The sequence below is a fragment of the Haemaphysalis longicornis genome, unplaced genomic scaffold, assembly GCF_048455015.1.
Source record: "Haemaphysalis longicornis isolate Haplotype H1 unplaced genomic scaffold, Haemaphysalis longicornis Haplotype H1 scaffold_1, whole genome shotgun sequence".
NCBI lineage: Eukaryota > Metazoa > Arthropoda > Arachnida > Ixodida > Ixodidae > Haemaphysalis > Haemaphysalis longicornis.
The window spans coordinates 96569990-96583322 of record NW_027526203.1 but is presented as its reverse complement, the minus strand read 5'-3'; the positions used below and the strand labels follow the sequence as shown (position 1 = coordinate 96583322).

At 50.3% G+C, this 13333-nt stretch overlaps 1 protein-coding gene and 1 pseudogene across 1 annotated transcript; both read left to right on the top strand.

Moving 5' to 3' along the window:
* Window positions 1-2646: 2646 nt before the first annotated feature.
* Window positions 2647-8196, top strand: LOC144142563 (protein brain tumor-like). Its single transcript, XM_077674196.1, is given in 4 exon segments — window positions 2647-2667; window positions 6636-6791; window positions 6827-7005; window positions 7125-8196. Coding segments are annotated over 4 exon segments (1428 nt in total).
* A 4241-nt stretch (window positions 8197-12437) lies between these two features.
* Window positions 12438-13102, top strand: LOC144165039 (MOB kinase activator 1B-like; annotated as a pseudogene).
* The last annotated feature ends 231 nt before the right edge of the window (window positions 13103-13333 follow it).

The following is a 13333-nucleotide window of genomic DNA, read 5'->3' as shown; positions in this document are numbered from 1 at the left end:
CGACTTTGGCCCTGAGCACCCTCCTTTCTTTCCGTCAAATACCCAACAAGATCAATTGAAGATGCTGCTGTCCAGCCCCTCTCTGCCTACCCAGCTTCAGCTGGTGGGTGGACAGAGCACAGGCGGCGCGGACTGCATATGGGCTCCAGTGAAGAAGGAACCACTCCCCTGGGCCGAACTCTGGGCCATTCAGAAATCTGAATAGACGTATTTCCTCCTCCTCGTTCTCCTCTCCTCGTCCTCCATGAAGAAGGGCTTGCGTTCGGGCTAGTTGGTGTTCCATAACTACTCCTTAAGCGCCAAAAACTACAGGGACATAGAATGAGACAGGGACACGCGCTAACTTCCAAGTAAATTTAATTGAGCAAGCGTGAAATATTGTTGCAGTGTGTCAGTAGTTAAAGAAGGAAATGTTAGAACATAGCCCCAAGCATTGCGGACATGTGCTAGGGCTCAGCTGTGAGGAAGAAGAGGTTCGGGCTAGGTCCAACGCGGTGCTCGCTTCTTGGTGTGTGTGAAATACACCTTCATTTTTACGTATTCCTCTACGTAACAATATATACATGAAAAATAGTCGATTGGAGATACAGAAAAGAATGGCACACAAGAGATAACAGATAAACTCGGTGCTGTTTCACACGTGTCAGGCACTACCATGACCAGTTGGTTTTCAAGAACACTGCATCCTTTACTGACAAGGCTATCGACGTTGTGCTGACGCATTCGAAATCACCTAATTGCATCTCAGCTGCTTCAACTATTTCACGCGTGCGTTGTTCAGAATCATGAAACAACGTGACTGAATTTGAAAAGTAGGGTTCGCACCCCTGGCATTCAGCACAGTGATTTGAGAGGTTCCCATTTTTTTCATTTTAGTACGTTATTCTGGTGTTCACGTAGCCTTGAGTTGATGCATCTGCCAGTCTGTCCCACATATACTCTACCACAAGCCAACGGCACACGGTACACTACACCGCCATCACATTCGACATACTTGTTGTTATGTGCAACATTACAGCCACTGTTTTCTTGCCTTACCGGACACGTTTCCTTACACAGCCTTGCGAGTTTAAGCGGTGCGGACATGACAACCCGAACCCCGGCCCTCTGCCTTATTTTTTTGAGCCTATGTGCAACACCATGCAGGTACGGTATCACGGCCGTCTTAGGCCGCTCACTACCATCCTGTACACTGGTCTCGGCCGCTTTTCCTGGTAGCCCTTCACGCCTGCTGACAGCCTCACAGACTGCCACAATGACGTGCTCAGGGTATCCAGATTCTCTTAGCCGAGAAACCTGCCCCTCCACAGCGCTGTGCACTTGGTGAACGCTGGACTTTTTGAGGGCGGTGGTGAAACACGTCGTCGCTACTGAGCGTTTCACCAGTTTGGTGTGCACAGAGTCAAAAGGCAATAGGGACTTCTGGCTGCGGGGGGCGTAACCCCAGCAAACCTGGTCACATGAAAACGTGAGGGGTATGTCTAGGAACTTTAGGGTGTTTTTTTTCGGTGTTTCGTGCGTTATTTGAAGGGGACTGAGGCAATCTTTGAGCACTGCCAGCGTCAACGCTACATCGTCTTCAAAGCAAGACGCACCCCTCTGAAGTAAAACCAAAAAGTCATCAACAAACCTGTATGCCTTAATGACATTTGTGGACTGCAATCTATCCGCCAACAAGCGGTCAAGATGGCCCAGGAAAAGATCACTCAGCGCAGGTGCGACACACGACCCTATACACACACCCTCTTTCTGTATGAAAATTTTGTCGTTCCGGGAAACGTACGTGGACTGCAGATACATCAACAGCAGATCAAGAAACCCTTGCATTGATACTCAACTTTCATTTTGAAAGGCTATGACACCAAACTCAAAAATACACTCCTCAACACACTCTATAACCGGGTCATGCGGTAGGGAATAATACAGGTCCTTTACATCTACAGAGAACCCATTTAACGCAGAGTGGGAGTGCTCTGCCACGAAGTCGCAAACTTCTTCTGAGTTTATCGTACGAAAGGGATCCCCAGCATCCAGCAGCCCAAGGTGTTTCTATAGAAACAAACCCACAGATTTTTGCCAGGTGTGCCGTTCTGAGACTATAACACAAAACGGCATCCCCTCCTTGTGCGTTTTTACCGCAAAAAACATGTCTAGCCCTAGCTCGGTGCATTTTTCAAGTTGTTTGGACAACACCGACAGGTTCAATTCTTCACACAACTTCTTAGCCCTCGTCTTAACAGCCTCTAGGGAAACACCATCTCTTGGAATCATTACAGCACCAATTGCTTTGATTGCCTTATCAAATAAAGGACCATGCGAAAAAGCCACGAACCCACCTTCTTTGTCAGACGGAACGACGCACAAATTGTGGCGTTTCAGATACTCTCCTACGCCTTTAACAGGTACCCGTTGTCGGACAGGTTCCCGATGCAGCAGTACGTCAACGCCTTCCGAGATACATCTGTCCTTACTTTCAGGTGCCGCACTAGCCACTCTTCGCACAAGCTAGAGCAGCTTGGGACCCGAGAGCACTGGTTCCACTGCACACTTTGGTCCCAGGTTGAGCACACGTTGAACGTGGTGCGGTAGGTCGATATCCTCTGAAGTGTGGATGGCACTACTCGACGCCTGTGTCTTCTTGGGGCGATGCCTGCGGAGTACGGCAAGGTGGGTTCGGGGTTTTTTCGCATGGTCTTTTCTTTGAGAAGGCAATCAAAACAATTGGTGCTGTAATGATTCCAAGAGATGGTGTTTCCCTAGAGGCTGTTAAGACGAAGGCTGAGAAGTTGTGTGAAGAATTGAACCTGTCGGTGTTGTCCAAACAACCTGAAAAATGCACCAAGCTAGGGCTAGACATGTTTTTTGCGTTAAAAACGCACAAGGAGGGGATGCCGTTTCGTGTTATAGTCTCAGAACGGCATACCTGGCAAAAATCTGTGGGTCTTTTTCTACAGAAAAACCTTGGGCTGCTGGATGCTGGGGATCCCTTTCGTACGATAAACTCAGAAGTTTGCGACTTCGTGGCAGAGCACTCCCACTCTGCGTTAAATGGGTTCTATGTAGATGTAAAGGACCTGTATTATTCCCTACCGCATGACCGGGTTATAGCGTGTGTTGAGGAGTGTATTTTTTAATTTGGTGTCATAGCCTTTCAAAATGAAAGTGGAGTATCAATGCATGGGTTTCTTGATCTGCTGTTGATGTATCTGCAGTCCACGTACGTTTCCTGGAACGACAAAATTTTCATACAGAAAGAGGGTGTGTGTATAGGGTCGTGTGTCGCACTTGCGCTGAGTGATCTTTTCCTGGGCCATCTTGACCGCTTGTTGGCGAATAGATTGCAGACCACAAATGTCGTTAAGGTATAGAGGTATGTTGAAGACTTTTTGGTTTTACTTTAGAGGGGTGCGTCTTGCTTTGAAGACGATGTAGCGTTGACGCTAGCAGTGTTCAAAGATTGCCTCAGTCCCCTTCAAATAACGCATGAAACACCGAAAAAAAACACCCTAAAGTTCCTAGACATACCCCTCACGTTTTCATGTGACCAGGTTTGCTGGGGTTACGCCCCCCGCAGCCAGAAGCCCCTATTGCCTTTTGACTCTGTGCACACCAAACTGGTGAAACGCTCAGTAGCGACGACGTGTTTCACCACCGCCCTCAAAAAGTCCAGCGTTCACCAAGTGCACAGCGCTGTGGAGGCGCAGGTTTCTCGGCTAAGAGAATCTGGGTACCCTGAGCACGTCATTGTGGCCGTCTGTGAGGCTGTCCGCAGGCGTGAAGGGCTACCAGGAAAAGGGGCCGAGACCAGTGTACAGGATGGTAGTGAGCGCCTAAGACGGCCGTGATACCGTACCTGCATGGTGTTGCACATAGGCTCAAGAAAATAGGGCAGAGGGCCGGGGTTCGGGTTGTCATGTCCGCACCGCTTAAACTCGCAAGGCTGTGTAAGGAAACGTGTCCGGTAAGGCAAGAAAACAGTGGCTGTAATGTTGGACATAACAACAAGTATGTCGAATGTGATGGCGGCGTAGTGTACCGTGTGCCGTTGGCTTGTGGTAGAGTATATACAGGACAGACTGGCAGATGCATCAACTCAAGGCTACGTGAACACCAGAATAACGTACTAAAAAGAAAAAATGGGAACCTCTCAAATCACTGTGCTGAATGCCAGGGGTGCGAACCCTACTGTTCAAATTCAGCCACGTTGTTTCATGATTCTGATCAACGCACGCGTGAAATAGTTGAAGCGGCTGAGATGCAATTCGATGATTTCAAATGCGTCAGCACAACGTCGATAGCCTTGTCAGTAAAGGAAGCAGTGTTCTTGAAAAACAACTGGTCATGGTAGTGCCTGACACGTGTGGAACAGCACCGAGCTTATCTGTTATCTCTTGTGTGTAATTCTTTTCTGTATCTCCTATCGACTATTTTTCATGTATATATTTCACGCTTGCTCAATAAAATTTAGTTGGAAGTTAGCGCGTGTCCCTGTCTCATTCTATGTCCCTCTAGTTTTTGGCGCTTAAGAAGTAGTTCGTCCTCCATCTCTGCCGGCGATCTCGTCGCCTCCCTCTGCAGCGGCAGAGGCGGAGAAGTAAGATAATCTAACACCGGGTTTGAGCTTCCTTTAATTTTATAAAAAAACAGTTTGCAGTCATGTGCTACACCAGTACAACTCAACCAACCACCATTCATGCATCATGCATTGATTTATATCGCCAAGAATATATCTTTAAAATAATAAGGGGTGTGGTTGGGTGCATTTTACTTATTTCTGGTTTCACTATCTGTAGAGCGACGTGAGTGAATTTAAGTGACATCGCATGGGTAATCGTTGTGGTTGCCGTTTACAGCTTTGCTTTCCAACTACATTCACAGGGCGGATTGGCGCGACTTTTTTTGTTCACGGGAGTTTTCTGTTGACAGCAAAGGTCTCGAAAGAACAATTGGGGGGTAGAGGTAAAAAGCTTGGCTTTAAAAATGAAGGAAGCTCGCACTAACGTGTACGAATTGAAGGTAGCGAAGTTGTACGCAACCTTCATGGCTATCTCAAAGGCTTAAATCCTTGATTGCAGCAGATTTGCTTCTTCGTCGCTGCGATCACCTTTACGCCACCATTGTTGCTATAAATGTGAGCTTCTTCCATTTTTTGCAAGTGACAATCATTGGAAATCACCTTGGGGGTGTACACTTTGACGTGTCTTTCTTGTTACGAGCAAGTGTCGGCACGATTGCAGCAAACGCTAGTTTTTCTCTTTTTTTGCAAGGTTAATCTCCTTATGTGGCTACGCTTGGCTTGAGAAACGGGAGCATGGGACGCTGGCAGTCACCGCGAGGCACGCACAAACGACGGCCAGGCTTTTTCTTGGTTTTGTTGACTGTTGAGGGGGGGGTCACTGCGAGAGCCGCGCTCACGTGCGCACCCTGCAATTGGATGGAAAGTTGGGTGAGTTGGTAGGTCGTCATGATGTAAAATTCATCATGATCTAAAATTTTTAGTTGATATTCAGCGCTCGTCCTGTCTGGTTCCTTTCCTCGTGTATTTCGTCCTCCCGGCTGTTTTTACATCATGGCACCCGGAAATGTCTGGGTATTTTTAACCGGGAACACCAAAAATTACTATTTGATACACAGCTTGGCTGTTAATAAAGGGTATGGTTAAGAGTATTTCAGTTGTCTCTGCTTTCACTCTTCGTAGCCACGTCTGTGAATTCAAGTGACGTTGCATGGGTAATCGTTGTAGGTATCGGTTACACCTTCGCTTACCACAGGGTGGTTGGCGCGCATTTTTTTCCTGTATTTTAGGCTTTTTAGATTGCAAGCGAGTGAATAGGTTCGAAGCCGTTAACTCAAATAAACCCAGCCAGGTTTATTTTGATAAAGTACACGCCAGAAATTTGCATTGCCGGAATTGCCAAGCTGTGCAGCTGGTGTGCCTCATCTGCAAGTCGATCATTTTACCGCGATATATCCAATAGCTTCAACATTTTAACCCCAGCGCTATGTGAGAAGATGGTAACCCTTTCAAATAAGTCTGACAAGGTTTCTTTATCCGCCTTTGTAAATACTCGAGTTATTCGCAAAGCAACATTGTTTAAGGAGCCATGCAGGCAAGATGAATGTTTGGTTCATTCGGATGATTGCCTCGTTAGAATAACAGTGACACCACTCTTAATGCAAACCCTCAAATAATCTATATAATCTGGAAAAAAGAAAACGGTTTTGCGACCCACTAGCTCATTTCCTGCTGTAGAACCTATAACGTATTATGGACATTGGCTATTGCTATTGGCTATAGGTCGGAAACACGGGCCTGCAGCAAGTGTAAGACGAAGTGGACGAAAAAGAGCCAGCGTGCGTCTTACGATCCTCGAGCCCGCTCGAACGCCGCCATTCCGCCGGCTGCAGCGGTCAAGAGCAGACCTTTTCTGGCGGCTGCCTTGCTTCGGCGCTGGTCGATGAGTGCGACGCACGTCCTCGGCCTGTTTGTAGCTCGATCGTTCATGCCGCATGGCAGCGGTTGGTTTTCCGGAGCAATACGCATGCCGTGGCGCTTGGCCACTGGTCGAATGTTGCGGCAACCAGTTCTTTAGGTTCTTTAAGTTCTTTTACTCTGCGGTTCTTTAAGTTGACAGAGTAAGTGCGAGGGGGCGACAGGGGCAGCGCATCCTGCGGCGGCTGACGGGGAGGAGTGCGTAGAGTGCACGTCCGCGGAGCTGCAGCGCTCACTCGGGAGCATCCGGCTCATGTCGAGGCAGCTGCGCGAAAACTACGACCAGGACCAGGAGCAAGTGGGGAAGACGTTCTCTGCATTGCGGTGCCCCAGGAGCGACGCGAGGAGATATTCCAAGACATACAAGACTTCTACGGCGCCCGGATGGTTTCCATCGAGGCCCTGGAACGCAAGGTGCGCGACGGAATCGAGAAAGCGAACGGCTTCCGTACGGCCGTGGAGCAGGACGGCTCGGGCTGTGCCGAGGCCCTCCGCCTGGAGCAGTGCCTCGAGTCGGCAGCGGCGGCCCTGCAGCGCTTCCTGCCCTAAGTGTAGCGCCGCAGCAAGGAGCTGGACTTCACGTTAAGGCAGAAGGCCATTGAGGAGGGAGTCAGAATATTCTTCGGTCAAGTGCAGGCGAGGCAGCAGCTGGAGGCTGCGGGGCCCTCGGGGACCCGGTCACCCTTTGTGCCGACATATGGGAGCGCGGACACACGCTCCACCAGGATGGCGCAGAGCCACCCCACCAGTGGGATCTGAGCGAGCTGTCCCTGGCCTGGAGCATCAGCGAGCTGGGCCCCCATCCTAGCCAGTCGGCTGGAGTGGGCGATGCCCAGCAGGGCCCCCGAATGGCTTCGCTCACCTTTCGCATTACGCGGAAGATGATGACCCTCTATCACAAGTTCGGCTCCCGGGAGGTCGTGGACGGTGAATTCTGCGAGCCCTCCATGGTCGCTGTCAACTTTGACGGCGACCTCATCGTTGCCGACTCGAACAATCACCGCGTTCAGGTGTTCGACCAGGAAGGCCGCTTCAAGTTCAAATTCGGCCAAGTGGGCTGGGGCGACGGGCACACGTACTTCCCCAACCGGGTGGTGGTGGCACGGGCCAGGGGGGACACCATCGTCATCGAAAGGGCAACTGCCCACCAGGTGCAGGTGTTCCAAAGGAGTGGCCGGTTCGAGCGCAAGGTCGGCTCGCTCGAGCTGCAGCACCCACGCGCCGTAGTGGTGGACCCCCTCGGACGCTTGGTGGTCGATTGCCGCGTCACGCGAGTAGTCATCGTCGACCAGAGCGGCAACCTCCTGTGCAAGTTCGTCTGCTCCGAACGGCTCACTTTCCCGAACGGCGTGGCGGTGAACGAGTGGGAAGAGATATTCGCATCCGACAACCTCGCCCACTGCGTGAAGGTCTTCAGCTACACGAACGCCTACCTACGTCAGATGGTAGGCGAAGGCGTCACCAACTTCCCCGTCGCTGTGTGCCTTAGTAGCGCGGGTGAGTTGCTGATGGCCGACAATCACCGCGGTTTCAGGGTCACCGTGTTCACCCAGGCGTACGAGTCTGACACCAAGCACACGCACTGCTTTGACGTCGCCTGAATAGATGGCGGTTAGGTGCTGCTTGCAAGCAGGGACGGTGACATCCACGTGTACTGCTTCGGGAAGCACTGCTGGCCCCTGGCTGTATGCGTCCCCCCCTAGGGACTCTCCGCGTCGCCGTCTTCGCTTCTGTTCCACCTCGCCGGCAGGTAAGCCATCGTATAGCGCAATGTTCATGGTACAGGCTGGTCATTCGCTCTTCGAAGACAGCATAATGTCGAATTTGTTGCAAAACTTTGGCGAGAGGAGCAGATTCGCAAGCAAAAAGTTTGGAAAGGGGCGGCAATTAGTACGTGCAGTTGTCGTCAAAAGTAATTCGATCACGGTCTCTTAAACTTACGGGGATTTCTTCTTTTGGCAACTGCCTTGCTGCACTGTTGCCCGTTTATAGGAGTACTCCCTAAAAGAAACAAAATATCGGGCCATATCCAATAATGATGAAACTGGGGAGGGGTGAAGCATGTAGTGTATAAGCGATTGTTAGCGCCTTGGCGTTTTTTTTTTTGCCAACGGAGATGAAACCATTGGGGGATAGACGGATACAGCTTTGCTGTAAAAATCATCTCGTGTCTTTAAGCATGGAGCCTTCTAGCACGAGGCGTAAGCGAGTGTCCCGGTGTTATCTTAGTACGCTTTGTGAACCGTTGTAGCGCGAGGCGCAATCGAGTGCCCGGTGTTTATAGTACGCGTTACGTTCTAGCGTGAGGCATAAGCGAGTGTCCCGGTGTTTCAGTACCGTGACATGGGACAACGGTTACGACGACGACATGAGACACCAACAGCCTGAGCTCCAAGGGGCTTTACCCCTAAAACAGCTACCTATGAACTGGTAATGGCTTTCATTCATAACGTTCATCTTAAGCGCAGAAAAAAACAGGGACACAGTAGACAAGGACAAGCGCTTACAAGGCTTACAAGCGCTTACAAGCGCTTACAAGTAAGGAAGTTGAAGCGCTTGTCTACTGTGTTCCTGTTTTTTTCTGCGCTTAAGATGAACGTTATGAATGAAAGCCATTACCAGTTCATAGGTAGCTGTTTTAGGGGTAAAGCCCCTTGGGGCTCGGGCTGTTGTTGTCTCATGCCGTCGTCGTAACCGTTGTCCCATGTCACGGTACTAAAACACCGGGACACTCGCTTATGCCTCACGCTAGAACGTAACGCGTACTATAAACACCGGGCACTCGATTGCGCCTCGCGCTACAACGGTTCACAAAGCGTACTAAGATAACACCGGGACACTCGCTTACGCCTCGTGCTAGAAGGCTCCATGCTTAAAGACACGAGATGATTTTTACAGCAAAGCTGTATCCGTCTATCCCCCAATGGTTTCATCTCCGTTGGCAAAAAAAAAACGCCAAGGCGCTAACAATCGCTTATACACTACATGCTTCGCCCCTCCCCAGTTTCATCATTATTGGAAAAAAACAGGGACACAGTAGACAAGGACAAGCGCTTACAAGGCTTACAAGCGCTTACAAGCGCTTACAAGTAAGCAAGGACAAGCGCTTGTCTACTGTGTCCCTGTTTTTTTCTGCGCTTAAGATGAACGTTATGGAATACCAACTAGCCTGAACGCAAGCCCTTCTTCTGGTAATGGCTGTCATAAAGCCAGTAAGACATATATTTTGTGATATTCCCAAATCCTTGTTCAAATTACTTATGACGGCACCTGTATTGCCAACGTAGGAAAAGAAAACATACCATAGATGTACTTAACATGAAACGCGAACCCACAGAAAAAGCTGGAGAGTACTCAACGAGAATTAGCAGTGCACCGGAATTCGGCTCGTACGTTGGTAGAGGCGGAAATGGAAAAAGCAGTTCCAAAGAAGATGAACTAATTCGAAAGCATCTCTGAAGAATGTTTGCGAAAATTCCAAATCCCGTAATTGCTTCGGACCCTTCATTGAGAAAACCATCCCAGAAAAGTACTCTCAAACCATGTAGAAGCATCCAAGCAGTCAGGTTATCGGTTCGCATCTTGGAGCCAGGCCCCGAGCAGTTTTAGTTAAGCGCACGCAGCAACTCTGCGTACGCAAAGAGCTTGCGGGGCGCTTGTGTCCATGCGTAGAACGCAAGCAGGAGCCTCTCGGTTTGCGTGCGCCCGCACGTCTGAGATGATCATGTCTTGCGGTCTCTTGTCTTGCGCTCAATGGACACAACTATCTTGCACCGTGACTGAAACGGGCTCTCCCTCGTCAGGCTGTGTTCTCGTACTCAAAATAGGGTCTGGAAGTGGAAATGTGTTCCAGAAGCCCCGCGAGCACGTTTTCCGCCCCAATTTTAGACACGCGAACTGCAGCCATATAAAGTACTGCGGTGAAGTTTAGCGAAATTCACTGGTTGTGAAAAAGTCCTAGGCTGTGGTTACAGTGAACTAGAATCGATACTCTGGGGGCAGGAATCGCGGTACGTTTTGAGTGTGTCATAAAGGGTTAACAGCGCACAAACACGACGAGACACAAGGAAGAGAAGACAGGACAAGCGCTGAATTACAACTGATGTTTTATTTCGCCTAGAAAGACATAAATCAAAACACATCCAATAACAAGGCCCAAATAATATGACCAACACTTATCTCGCGCCCCGCCTTTTGCGCTCGTTGCCCCAAATACTGTTTCCGGGGCAACGGGCGTAGAAGGCGGAGCGCGAGATACGTGTTGGTCATATTATTTGGGCCTTGTTATTGGATGTGTCTTGGTTTATATGTCTTTCACGGCGAAATAAAAAATCAATTGTAGTTCAGCGCTTGTCCTGTCTTCTCTTCCTTGTGTGTCGTCGTGTTTGTGCGCTGTTAACCCTTTATGATGCTACACTAACTAGCCCACCAATCCATCCTCGTGAACTTCATTATCAGTGCGGCCAGTTTTAAATAGATGGGTAGGTTACGTTGCGTTGTGTTGAGTTAGGTTACGTTGTGTTGCGTTAGGGTAGGTTGTGTTGGGTTCGGTTAGGTTAGGTTGGGTTAGGTGAGGTGGGGTTATGTTAGGTGAGAGCCGCTTTGTGGGGTTCGTGCCAAAAACATTCAAAAACGAAACCGAAATTTCTTCTCTTTTTAATAAATTACCGAGAACAAGAAAAATAGCCCTAGTAAGTAGCAAATGTGATTATTTTTAAGAACGGCTACAATTATGTTTATTAGGTTTTCGTTATTGTCAGCAATACTGGGGCAATGTTTTGTGGCGACCAATGGACGAACAACAGGTTAGCGAATCTCTACCGCTACCAATACGAATTCGCCGCAACTGCCGGAAAGCTGTCGGCCGTGTTGTGCTGTTGGTCGGTTTCGTGCGTACCATGGTCCCTTCTGCATAGCTGCTGTGGTTTTCATACTCTGCATAGAAAGATAGAAGCACGACAACCTTCTTGGTGCCACAAGTACACGCGAATCGGCGAGATGAACTTCCTTTCATAAGTTTGGCAGCACTCAAGCGCACTTCAGAAGGCTCGGCACACCCCTTCATTCGCTTTTTTTGTCAGGGGGAAGCAGCGTGTCGACGCTTCTTGCAAGCTATCTTACAGTGCGGTGATTACAACTGGACTGGTAGGTGTAAATCAGCTGCGGCTGAGCACGAAATCCACTTCAAAAAATCCTCGCACTGTTCCGTGCTTCCTGTTGTATCGTCCAGGTGTTAAGGTGTTCCCGAAGGCGTCGCTCGAGCTGCATGAGAGTTTGTTCCCCGAACGTGACCCTGCGGGCTGCTGCGGCAGGCTGAGCGTGGCAGCATCACTCCACCTACCTTATTTCAGATGAAAATCTCTTCCCCACGATATGCTTCAGCGTTAACGTGATCCCACGACATCTAGGACCCGTGTAGCAGTGGTTGCCCTGCAGGTGTTAAATCTTACGTGAGTTGGTGAAAGGGAATAAGTGAAACTAAAATTGCGGGTCCATCGTTTGCATAGAACAGACCCCCGATTTGATGCCGAAGCAGCTGGCCAAAGGTGGCTACATTTTGTGCATGGCACGGTCTTCCGTGCGAAGATATCTGTAGAGACCAGTGGCAAACTGCGCTGTGGCGGCAGCCCACCGAGAATCAGTGGAGCAGATGCTGGGATCTGTTTGCCTGTCATTTGAGCGTCACGCGCGCGGTTGTCTCGACTGGATAGCTGTGGTGGCCTTCCCCGCAGATAAGAGACCGCTTTAGGCTGTCCTAGCTCAGGTAGGTGGGCCTGGAAACGTTCTTCGAAGACGAGAGTCGTAGATACTGGTGCGCGTGTAGCTGATGACTCTGGTCAGTCGTTGAAGTGCAGCATGCATTCAGCGGTGTGTGGGGGCGGCTAAAGACTCCTTGTCGAATTCCACTTTGCAGCTAGGACCGCTACTCCAGAACTACCACATCCGCGAGCGCACGCACCAGTACGACCTGATGAAGCAGGCGGCGGCCACGCTGGTCTCGGGCAATGTGCGGTTGGCCGTCATGCTGCCCGAGGGCGACGAGCTCAACGAGTGGGTGGCCGTGAAGACGGTGGACTTTTTCAATCAGATCACCCTGCTGTACGAAACGGGGACCGAGTTCTGCACCGAGAGCAGCTTCGCCGTCGTGTCGGCGGGCAAGAGTACGAGTACCACTGGGCTGACGGACAGATGGTCAAGAAGCCCATCAAGTGCTCGGCGCCAGAGTACATCGACTATGCCACGACTTGGGTGCAGGACCAGCTGTACGACGAGTCGCTCTTCCCCTCCAAGATCGGTGAGTTGAGCTCCTGCTTGTTGCGCCCGCTCCTTTTGTCCCTGCTGCTCACGCTTTCGCATGCAGAGGTGCCCTTCCGGTGGAACTTCTCCATCGCCAAGACTATCCTGGAGCGGCTGTTGCGGGTGTGCGCCCACATCTACCACCAGCACTTCTCGGAGGTGGTGCAGCTGGGCGATGAGGTGCACCTCAACTCAAGCTTCAAGCACTTCATCCTCTTCGTCCAGTTTGGCCTCGTTGACCACCACGAGCTGACGCCCCTGGAGGAGGTCATTGAGAAGCTTACCAGCAAGGACAGAAACCCCTCCCGCTAGTGACTTTCCTCCCACAGAACTGCTGCCGGTCGAGGACAGACCTTTCTTTTTCCTCTGTCTGGAGGAGGCCTTCCACAGTGTGTGCCCCCAATGTGTGCTTTTCCCCCCCCTCTGCTGCAGTTGTGTGCTTGGAGCACTTGTCACTGAGTGTTCTTTGTTTTTCCCTGTGCTTGTCATTGTGTCTGCCAGGGACAGTCCCCCCTTTTCACCATTTTGTTCACCCTCCTGTTG